At 30.5% G+C, this 12,378-nt stretch overlaps 1 protein-coding gene across 2 annotated transcripts in view; it reads left to right on the top strand.

Moving 5' to 3' along the window:
- The window catches only part of LOC106468532 (forkhead box protein J3-like), a 98,042-nt gene that overhangs the window by 81,677 nt on the left and 3,987 nt on the right, over window positions 1-12,378 (top strand). The window contains exons 6-9 of one of the 2 annotated variants that reach the window (XM_013928964.2): window positions 1,083-1,166; window positions 3,933-4,013; window positions 4,760-4,954; window positions 9,687-9,799. In XM_013928964.2, coding sequence (XP_013784418.2) covers window positions 1,083-1,166; window positions 3,933-4,013; window positions 4,760-4,954; window positions 9,687-9,799 — 473 coding nt within the window. Of the gene's footprint in view, window positions 1-1,082; window positions 1,167-3,899; window positions 4,014-4,759; window positions 4,955-9,686; window positions 9,800-12,378 lie in introns of both variants that reach the window. The other variant, XM_022396866.1, reaches the window with a different exon arrangement.

The following is a 12,378-nucleotide window of genomic DNA, read 5'->3' as shown; positions in this document are numbered from 1 at the left end:
ACCAGCATTTCTGTCTAGCCCTAGTTTAAATCTACTACTACAGCTGTGTTAATAGCCCTTGCTAACATGCTAGACCCTGCCTTATTTAAGTTTAAACCATCCATTCCAAAAAGATTAACTTTCCCATTAAAATTATCCCACGAATTCAACCAGCCTATTTTCTCATCTCATGATCTAAGCCTGGCATTCAATCCTAGTGACCTACTTAGTATCTCATTCCCACAATTTATTCTTGGCAATATCCCTGACAAAATCAAGCTATGATCCCTTTCCTTAAATACCCTTATCAATGTTTTATACTTATCAATAAACTCCTCAGATCCATCTTTCCTTACATCATTAGCCCCAACATGTACCACAAAAACTGCATTGCTACTAACACCCTTAACTATCTCTCTCTGCCAGAACTATTTTCATGATTTCCTAATAATTATCACCATGCCTTGTAAAACTTTAATTTTCTGGATAATAACATGGGTTGGATTAGTTTTCATCCAAAGAGTTGTCCAATGGGTAAATCAGTATTTTCAGCTGGATGCTGGCAGAGTTCGCTTGAGTTTAAGGAGTTAAAATTAGATTTCAATGACAATTCATAAAGTTTGATTTAACCTGTACATCACATCATGCAAAACACTCAATATTTATGTGTGAAAGGAAAACACTGAATTATTGTTGTTGTTGTTGTTTGTATGTTTTTCATTTGAACAATACTTTCAATAAAATAGAAATATATCTAGGGTTTCAGAGATACTATGAGTTTAGTTTTTGAATTATCTTTTGCTATTATTGGGATTTAGTACTTTGACTGCATTAGATTTGAGCTTAATTGCATATATTATACTAGAACTTGAACAAGTTTGTACACATTTATATTTAATTTGGATTTATTATTTGTTTTATTTGTTTTCTGATACTTTCTCTAAGTATTCACTGGACAAATCTCCTGAAAAGTAGATTAACATAAACAAGTACAACTTAGGCTAAAAAAATAATAATTATTTGAGGATCTAAACATCAAATTATTTTGGGGAGATGTGTTTGTGGATATTTGCTTTAACTAGCATGTGAACTTTATTTATTAGACCAGAATTCAGAGAGTGATCTTGGTTTTACTTCCACTGCAATACAGAATCGGCTGGAGAAGAACTCAACATACTTTGTATCAGGTACTAAAAGTATTTTTCTTACATAAAACTCAAATGTTATGAACATTTTAAACCTTTTTATTTATAATAGAGATAGTTTGTGGCCCAAAAAACAATTGATAAGAATTTTAAATATACAGAACAACCTTTGGGATGGAGATAGCTTCTATAAAAAATTTTCACAGGACAACATTTTAGAAACATGTTGAAAGGGCAATATTATAGAAACACATTTACAAAACAATGTTGTAGAAACATGTTCACAGGACAACATTACAGAAACGCATTCACGGGACTGTTATAGAAACATGTTCAATGGACAACATTATAGAAAATGTTTACAGGAACATGTTCATAGGACAATATTATAGAAACATATTGACAAGACAGTGTTATAGAAACATATTGAAAAGACAGTGTTATAGAAACATGTTCACAGAATAATGTCATAGAAACATATTCACAAGACAGTGTTATAGAAACAAGTTCACAGAACACCACTTTATGAAATAGAGAAGTTCACAGAACACCATTGTATAAGATACAGAAGTTCACAGAACACCCATTTATGAAATAGAGAAGTTCACAGAACACCACTTTATGAAATAGAGAAGTTCACAGAACACCAATGTATGAAATACAGAAATTCACAGGACATCAGTTTAAATGACAAGTTTACAGAAAAGTTTACATTACACAACTGTATAACCTTCATCGTGACTAAGTATAACAGAGAATAATGAATGAAAAATGTACTGTACAATGATATGAATAACTGAGACTTGAAAAGGCAGATGATGATTGAAAATTTAAACATTTAGTTTAAAAATTAGAAGTAACAGACTAGTTAACAACATAATCAAGCCCAAATTTATTGTAACATAATATACTTGAAAACTGTTAAGTATGTTTGACACCTTGTGTAAACTGAAATTTTCCACAAATCACAAGCAATTGGTTCTCCTCTCGCAACAAAAAGTAGATAAAGGAATACAGATTACTTGTGCTTGTTTTAGAATGAACAGACATATATTAAAATGTAATATTAATTTTTATTGTTCTGATCTTGTCTTAAAATCAATGGTGGGTATTGGTCATTTAATTCAACCATCTACACAGTAACTTTTTATTTTTTATAAATTTTGTGTGCTGAATTATGACATGATGAGTTACATTTAATTAGCAATAAAACATCTGCGTGTGGAAAAGTATTATCTAGATAAGGTTCACAATTTTTCCAAAAGAACCAGATATAAAGTGATCAAAATGTTATCCCTCCACTTTGTGATCAGTCTCTGTCACTACTTTTTGTGTTCATTGGTACAAAACGTATTTGATTAGAATAGATCCATCTATCTTCTACCAGCTGTGAAACATGGGTTGATACCAAAATCGCAAAACTATCTGCAGCCCATGTTCCCAAGCCTTTCTTTAATGTTTATGTGCTTATGGTCTGTTTTGCATTAATTAATGCGAACAGATGTTCTTCAAAAATAACAAATTATGCTTATATTTATGTCTTAACGTAAGTGATTAGATATCTTTATTACTGTAATCTTAAGAAGGTGTGTTTTAGAAGTAATGTAGTTGATTATCCCTGTTCTGTTCACAGCAAGAGTATTTCAGGTTTACTTGATTGTTCCTGTTCTATTCACAGCAGGAGTATTTTAGGTATAATTGATTACCCCTGTTCTCTTCACAGCAGGAATATTTCAGGTGTAGTTGATTATCCCTGTTCTATTTACAGCAGGAGTATTTCAGGTGTAGTTGATTATCCCTATTCTATTCACAGCAGGAGTATTTCAGGTGTAGTTGATTATCCCTATTCCATTCACAACAGGAATATTTCAGTTGTAGTTGATTATCCCTGTTCTATTCACAGCAGGAATATTTCAGGTGTAGTTGATTATCCCTATTCCATTCACAAAAGGAATATTTCAGGTGTAGTTGATTATCCCTATTCCATTCACAAAAGGAATATTTTAGGTGTAGTTGACCTGTTCTTTTCACAGCAGGAGTATTTCAGATGTAGTTGATTATCCCTGTTCTGTTTACAACAGGAGTATTTCAGGTGTAGTAGATTATCTCTGTTCTATTTACTGCAGCAATATTTCAGGTGTAGTTGATTATTCCTGTTCTATTCACAGCAGGAGTATTTTAGGTTTAGTTGATTATCCCTGTTTTACTTACATCAGGAATATTTCGTATGTAGTTAATTATTCTGTTCTATTTACAGCAGCAATATTTCAGGTGTAGTTGATTATTCCTGTTCTATTCACAGCAGGAGTATTTTAGGTTTAGTTGATTATCCCTGTTTTACTTACATCAGGAATATTTCGTATGTAGTTAATTATTCAGTTCTATTTACAGACTTGTCAAACTGTTCTTTTTTCTTCTCTAAGTAAGATTTTTTCTCGAAGTAATACATCTCATATTTTATTGTTTCCCAAACATGATTCATTCATAAGTGGTAGTACAATTCATGTTTTATAGTTTGAACAGTATTTGTTTAAACATATAAACATTATAGTGTAGAATCTAGTTGCTTACACAAAGATGCCCACTGATAAATATTTCATGAAAGTTCCAAAAAGTGCAACATAGAAGTATGTTTTTCATCTTAAAAAACTGGCTGTTAGAGCCTTTTTTGACTAAGACCTTAAATGATGGTTTTTCTTGGATATTCTTGTTTTGACAAAGGTTATTTTTGTTTACATATTTAACCTACTCATTAGACATGTCACAACTATTTAGATATGAACAGAATTCCTAATATCTTCTCTGTAGAAGAGCAAGATCTGTTGAAGGAGTCGGCCAAAGGTACTGGAAATGGAAGTCTTCAGGATATTGATATGTCACAATTTCAAGGTGAATTACCTCATGCTTAGGAAGTTTAGATTAGTATACAAATTGTGCAATTCCAGTATTAGTTCTTTGTATTCATTATTTTCAATTGCAACCAGTTAAGTTTTTAGATTTTGATCTTAATGTTTTTTATTTATTGTTATAATAATGCTGAACCCAGCAATAAAATAGTTATATGTATCTAGCACTGAGATGAAGGCAATAAAAACACCATCAAGACAATATTCTTCGTTAGGAATATCATAGTGCTTATTTTTGAGTGTTTTTTTTTATCCTGACTCAATATTGTACACTCTGATAATCATTCCTTCCAATATCTATTGTTTGATTACTGTAGTAATTGGGGATTAGAAATACAAATATTTTGTAAACTGTGAGTGCTTTGAGGTTTCAGTAAAACTAGTTTCTCGTCAAAAATTATATAAATTAGTATATAAATTTTTTTGTGTAGTATTATCTTTGTAGTTTTCAAATATTTTCCACTTCTGTTCCATCATACATATTTTTTACTGTAGTGTTTTTATTTTTGGATAGGAGTGAACATTTTAATGTTTATACAAAATTATAATGTCAAATAAAGACCATTTGGAAACTTTTCTCAAGTGTGAAGCGTAACATGTTAATTAACATAAAATAAGATTTAATATAAATTGCTACTATCTCTTATAATAAGTACACTGTTCTTTTGAAGTGTGTATGTTTTTCATGTAAAGATATTGTGTTTAAGTTTAGTATGTCTTTTACAATAGCCATGATGGAAAGTATGAAGTCAATTGACCCAACAAACCAGGAAAAACTAGCCGACCTAGCTTCATCGATCAATACTTTACTGGGACAAGCCTGTCTTGGGTCAGTTGGCCCTTTCAACTCTGCTTCATCTTATCCAGGAATTATACCCATCTCTGTGTCTGGTCTAGAAAATTACCATTTCTCGCCGAGTCAGGGTTAGTTCTTCATAACTAGTTAGTAATTAGAATCTAGTAATTAAAAACATAAATTAGTAACTGCTAGATAATTAGACTTAGGTGATTGTATCGACCACTAACCATAATGATGATGGACATATGATTACTGGGCCCACCAAGAGGACAGGGAACTTTTCAAAGATCTCACTGCCTCAAAGGAAGCCCTGGAGAAGGCAGGAGGGAAATTGATTGATAGGGAGGGTCCACATATAAGCCCTTCTCCAGGGCCTATAAAAGTTCTTTGTAGCCCTGCTGATTACCACAAACTTATTGTAAATACTAAAATCCTTGTTACTAAATTTCATCAGTCTAATATGGCCACACAATATATCCTTTATTTCAATATTTATGAATGTATGTTATTTGTCACGCATTGAACAAATTTAAGCAATGAATAATACAGGAGTATTTTTGTCATAATCACATACAAATAATAAAAAAGTCAACATTGAAACAGCAAAGATGTGTGCTACCAAATAAATACATTAAACTAGTAATTAACAAAATGTCATTATACATCAGATTAAAGCCAATGGTATTGTCTATTATTTCTCACTTAAGTTATCTATTAGATAAGATTATAAGTATTGTAATTAATCATGAACTTCAAAATCTAAACATATTGTAAAAGAAAGCATTATTAATACAAAACTATAAAGACATGAAATTTGGAAGAATTTACATGTATATTTGATAAATCCTACTTGTAGGTAAATGTATGATATTTGTACCGTAAAGAAATTCTTAAAGCTAGTCAAAATACAATTAAATGAATATCATATTAACATGTTATAACAATCCAAGTAGCTGAATATCATATTAACATGTTATAACAATCCAAGTAGCTGAATATCATATTAGTGTCTTATAACAATGCAAGGAACTGAATATCATACTAGTGTCTTATAACAATGCAAGGAACTGGATATCATATTAGTGTGTTACAACAATACAAGTAACTGAATATCATATTAGTGTCTTATAACAATACAAGTAATTGAATATTATATTAACATGTTATAACAATCCAAGAAGCTGAATATCATATTAGTGTGTTATAACAATGCAAGTAACTGAATATCATATTAGTGTGTTATAACAATCCAAATAGCTGAATGTCATATTAACATGTTACAACAATCCAAGTAGCTGAATATCATATTATCATGTTACAACAATCCAAGTAGCTGAATATCATATTAACATGTGATAACAATCCAAGTAGCTGAATGTCATATTAACATGTTATAACAATCCAAGTAGCTGAATATCATATTAACATGTTATAACAATCCAAGTAGCTGAATGTCATATTAACATGTTATAACAATCCAAGTAGCTGAATACTATATTAGTGTGTTACAGCAATACAATTAACTGAATATCATATTAATGTGTTATAACAATCCAAGTAACTGAATATTATATTAATGTTTTATAACAATGCAAGTAACTGAATATCATATTAGTGTGTTATAACAATCCAAATAGCTGAATGTCATATTAGTGTGTTATAACAATGCTAGGAACTGAATATCATATTATCATGTTACAACAATCCAAGTAGCTGAATATCATATTAGTGTCTTATAACAATACAAGTAACTGAATATCATATTATTGTGTTATAACAATGCAAGTAACTGAATGTCATATTAGTGTATTATAACAATACAAGTAATTGAATATCATATTAACATGTTATAACAATCGAAGTAGCTGAATATCATATTAGTGTCTTATAACAATGCAAGGAACTGAATATCATATTAGTGCCTTATAACAATACAATTAACTGAATATCATATTAATGTGTTATAACAATCCAAGTAGCTGAATATTATATTAATGTTTTATAACAATACAAGTAACTGAATATCATATTAATGTTTTATAACAATACAAGTAACTGAATATCATTAGTGTGTTATAACAATGCAAGGAACTGAATGTCATATTAGTGTCTTATAACAATACAAATAACTGAATATCATATTAGTGTATTATAACAATACAAGTAATTGAATATCATATTAACATGTTATAACGATCGAAGTAGCTGAATATCATATTAACATGTGATAACAATCCAAGTAGCTGAATGTCATATTAACATGTTATAACAATCCAAGAAGCTGAATATCATATTAGTGTCTTATAACAATGCAAGGAACTGAATATCATATTAGTGTCTTATAACAATACAAGTAACTGAATATCATATTATTGTGTTATAACAATGCAAGTAACTGAATATCATATTAGTGTATTATGACAATACAAGTAATTGAATATCATATTAACATGTTATAACAATCCAAGTAGCTGAATATCATATTAGTGTCTTATAACAATGCAAGGAACTGAATATCATATTAGTGTCTTATAACAATCCAAGTAGCTGAATATTATATTAATGTTTTATAACAATCTAAGTTCCTGAATATCATATTAGTGTTTTATAACAATGGAAGGAACTGAATATCATATTAACATGTTATAACAATCCAAGTAGCTGAATATCATATTAACATGTTATAACAATCCAAGTAGCTGAATATCATATTAGTGTCTTATAACAACGCAAGTAGCTGAATATCATATTAGTGTTTTATAACAATGCAAAGAACTCAATATCATATTGACATGTTATAGCAATCCAAGTAGCTGAATATTATATTAGTGTTTTATAGCAATAAAATTAACTGAATATCATATTAATGTGTTATAACAATACAAGTAGCTGAATATTATATTAATGTCTTATAACAATGCAAGAAACTGAATATCATATTAACATATTATGACAATACAAGTAGTTGAATATTATATTTGTGTGTTATAGCAATCCAAGTAGCTGAATATCATATTAATGTTTTATAACAATGCAAGTAACTGAATATCATATTAGTGTGTTATAACAATGCAAGTAACTGAATATCATATTAACATGTTGTAATAATTAGATGGACCACACAATATCTTGACTTGGTTGGTTCAATAATCATTTGCGTTAACTGTATAAATTTTCAATTCTTTCTTGAATTAAGAACCATCTATCTCGGTAGACTAAAATGTATTTGCAATTTGTTTGTTTTTGAATCATATTCTACTAAAACATTACTTTATATAAAAAAATTTGATACGTCTCTGGACTTGAATAGTTAGCATTCATAAAATCAAATGTTGGTAATGCCAAGTTTAATTCATGTATTTAGGATATGTTTAATGCTTTTATTTCAAAACGAAACCTTTGTTTATTTGTTCCTGTAACTTAGCTATCAATGTAATTTGTTTTTGGTGAAAATGTTGCATAGCTGTATTTCACAAAGTTCTTTACAGTGTGTTTTCAGCATTAATGTTAAAGCTATATATAATTTCCAACAAACAATGATAGATTTTTGTGTAACTGTTTTTATTATTTATAGCAAAAAAATCATAATTAATCTTTTTCCAGAAGCTAATGAAGTAGAAATTTAGCTTTTTTTAGCACTTTTATGGGTAAAATTAAACCAATCATTATTGAAAAATTATTCTTAATACAAATAGGCAAAACTTAGATCAAGATCACTAGTGATTATGCTAGAGCATTCTATGTGCAACAAAACTGAAGAATATTAATAGTATCATTTTCAGTTTATTTATTGATTATTATTTTATTACAGCTTTTAACGTAAAGAAGATTTGGTACGACGTTTCGATCACTGGTGCGATAATTTATTTGGGTACTTGAGAATGATCACACCAATAATCGAAATGTTGTTCCTATTCTAAAAACAAATCTTCCTTATTGTAAAAGATACAACGTGTAATAAAATAAAAACTGAAGAATACTTTCTGAAGTTAAAGGTTACTATTTCTTCCACTAAGGTATTTTTGGCGTATAAATTTTTTTTTCTTCAATAGTATGTATAACATGCTATTTTGTAGTTTGCAGGTTACTTCAAGAAATTACGTGTATTCTTCCTTTCAGTATTTGAATGATCACATCATTATTTATTATGTAACCTATACTAATGGCCAGGTAGTTAAGGAGCTCGACTCGCAGTCTGCGGGTCGCGGGTTCGAGTCCCAGTCCCACCAAACATGCTCACCCTTTCAGCTGTGGGCGCGTTATAATGTGACGGTTAATCCCACTATTCGTTGGTAAAAGAGTAGCCCTAGAGTTGGCAGTGGGTGGTGATGACTAGCTGCCTTCCCTCTAGTCTTACACTCCTAAATTAGGGACGGCTAACGCAGATAACCCTCGTGTAGCTTTGCACGAAATTCAAAACAAACAAACCTATACTAATAGTAAGGCAGACTTCTTTATCCATGGTTTATATGAAAACTTTTTTTTTATCTTTCATCTTAATTTCTACAGTGTTTTAAAACACCCTCTGGTTTAAAGGTTATACCACTAGAGATTGTATAATGAAGATGTCTTGCATGTATTGTGGTATAACTCACTATTACAGAACCTTTTCTTTCCCTCTTGAATGAATTTTATTTTTATCATAAATTCTTTTGGTTCTATTTATTTTGTGTTCAAAACATAAATATATTTAAATTTGTATGCTGATTTCTATTTTAGCTGGTATTTTGCCTGTGAATTTTTTGTATCTAGGGTGTATTAGTCGTTATCTACAGTGTAAATTCTGTCTACTTTATTTTTTTCAATAATGAGTATTGTATCAAATATTTTCTATATTATATGAACCTGTATTTTCAGCCTCTAGTTGTCTTCAGTCTGTAAGGACTTACCCTCATATGAAAGATGTTAACAGTCCAGCAGGGACATTTTCCTCAGAAAACAGTAATCTCTCTTATGGATCATATTCAGAGGTAATATCAAGTTTAATAATCTGATATTTTGGGAAAATAATGTTTGAGTTAAACATCAAGGTAAGACCAAAGTTGAGTAACTTCATGGATCAACAGTTTCAATCAGTTCTGAAGAAAGCTAACAAGTTTTATGCTTAAATTAGACTCTTGATAGCTTTCTTAAAGGGGTAAAAAAATATATAAATAAACTTAGAACAAGGTAGAAGTTGATTTAAGTTAAGCAGTCCTAAATGTATTTTCAGCATAATTTAATGCCAGTGTAACTTGATGCTGGTATTCTGTAGTGATCAATATAATCTTAGTTGTAACTTGATGCTGGTATTCTGTAATGATCATTATAACCTTGGTTGTAACTTGATGCTGGTATTCTGTAGTGATCAGTATAATCTTAGTTGTAACTTGATGCTGGTATTCTGTAATGATCACTATAACCTTGGTTGTAACTTGATGCTGGTATTCTGTAGTGATCAGTATAATCTTAATTGTAACTTGGGTGAGGGCTATGATATTAGTAAAATAGGAAATATAACTGACAGGAAAACATGTACAACAGGCATAAAATATAAATGTATTTTAAAATATATAATTAATTGTTACTTTGTAATGCTAGGAGTATTAGAAATAAAATTGATGAATTCAAAGCAGTTGTGGAAACTGAGGATTTTGATATTATGGGTATCACTGAGACTTGGTTGGATTTGAACAATTTTGATATGAGAAACTTTCTTGAAATACCAGGCTACAGATTATTTACTGGAGATAGAGAATTGAAAAAAGGGGAGGAGGGAATTGCATCCTGTTGAGTTATAATTTGGGTTAGTGTTAGTGGATATAAAGGGAAAAGTATTGTAATTGGGATTTGTTATATTTGTAAGTTGTGCTCTAGTCAAGACAGTTTTATTTTCCTAACAAAGAGCTTGGCTTATGGATTGAGTTGCAATCAGAAATAATGGAGACCAGCACTTTATTTTAAGAAGGGAGTTGATGATTTCCTGAAAAATAAAGAGTGGATTTAAATTTTTACTTTTCCCAAGAATGAGTGTGCAACGAAAGTCTTCAAAAGGTAAAATATCCCTTTATTGTTCTTATGATATTACATTACCTTTAATAGACTACTGGTATTTAGTATTTATTCCCAGGCTACAAATACAATGGTTAAGACTAGTGTAGGAGATAAGCATTTGTTAGGTGTGATGGGTGCAATGAATGGGTTTTATTTGGGAACTTGGAACTGGGATGTACTTTTAAGGAAGCTAGCAGTGAAGATATGCAATTTGTTTGTAGAGTTTGCAGGTTGGAGGAGAAGTCAGAGACAATCTTAATTATAGTGGAGACAATAGATAAAGAGAAGTATAAACTGTGGAAAATGGCAGCAGGATTTCAAGAGGAGCTTAAGCTTTTACATGCAAGGGAAACATCAGCTAACAATGACTTTCAGGAAGATAGAAACAGTACTATTTGGGCTAAAATTAGTAAAGTAGTGGATTTAATTGTAATGAGCATGTTCTGTTGAGCAATAGATTTCAGCCCTTGGCTTGTGCATATGATGAACTATTAGAGGGAAGGAAAACAAAAGGGAAAAAGAAGGATGTGAATGATAAACTTAAGGAGGTTATGGTTATAGGTGATTCTTTGACAAGGCATGTGGACAGGATAGCCTGTGGGGTAAATAGAGAGAAAATAATTAGATTATGTTACTCAGTGGCACAGGTAGAGAACATAACTGACAGAACAAGAGATATATAATGAAGAGGGCTAAGCAATGATGCAGTTTTTGTTATGCATGTAGGGAGTAACGTTAAAAGGAACGGTAGGCCAGGAGAGCTAATTGATAAGTATAAGGGGTTGACAAAGGCATTTAAAGAAAAAGGGCCATAACTTACTCTGTCAGGTATACTGCAGAATTAATTATGGGGATGAAATTATAAGTAGGTCAATAGGGCTGAATGCTAGACTTAGGTTAATATGCAAGGATGAGCAGATTGGTTGGTTGGACTTGTGGTATCAGTGTAATGGAAGAAGGGAGGTTTTTGGAATGAATGGTTTATATTTAAATAGGGTAGGGGCTGGCTTGTTTGCAAGGGCTATTAACTCAGCTGTAAGGGAAGTTTTACACTAAGAGTAGACAGTAGTGAGGGCCAGGGTAAACTAAATGCAAAAAACTGAAGATGGAGATAAAAGTTTAGCATAGGAAATGAGTATAAAAGAGTTTTTAAGGGTAGGCTTAGATGTTAGTATTGTAATGCTAGAAGTATAAGAAATAAAATAGATGACTTTAGAGCACTGGTAGGAATGGATGATTTTGATATAATGGAAATAACTGAAACATGGTTAAACATACATGATTTTGATGACAGACATTTCATTGAAATACAGGGTTACATGCTATTTAATAAATATAGAGTATTAAAGAGTGGGAGAGGAGTGGCTTCATGTATAAAATGTGAGTTACATCCTGTTGAAGTTGAGGATATCAAAGATAATAAATAGCAAGGAGATTGAATTCATTTGGGTTTCTATTAGTGAATATAACAGGAAAAGGCTTTTAGTGAAAATTTGTTACAGACCACCAAATGATG

Source organism: Limulus polyphemus, unplaced genomic scaffold (genome assembly GCF_000517525.1).
Source record: "Limulus polyphemus unplaced genomic scaffold, Limulus_polyphemus-2.1.2 Scaffold3044, whole genome shotgun sequence".
NCBI lineage: Eukaryota > Metazoa > Arthropoda > Merostomata > Xiphosura > Limulidae > Limulus > Limulus polyphemus.
Note: the sequence above shows the minus strand (reverse complement) of the source record. Positions and strands in the feature narration are given on the sequence as shown.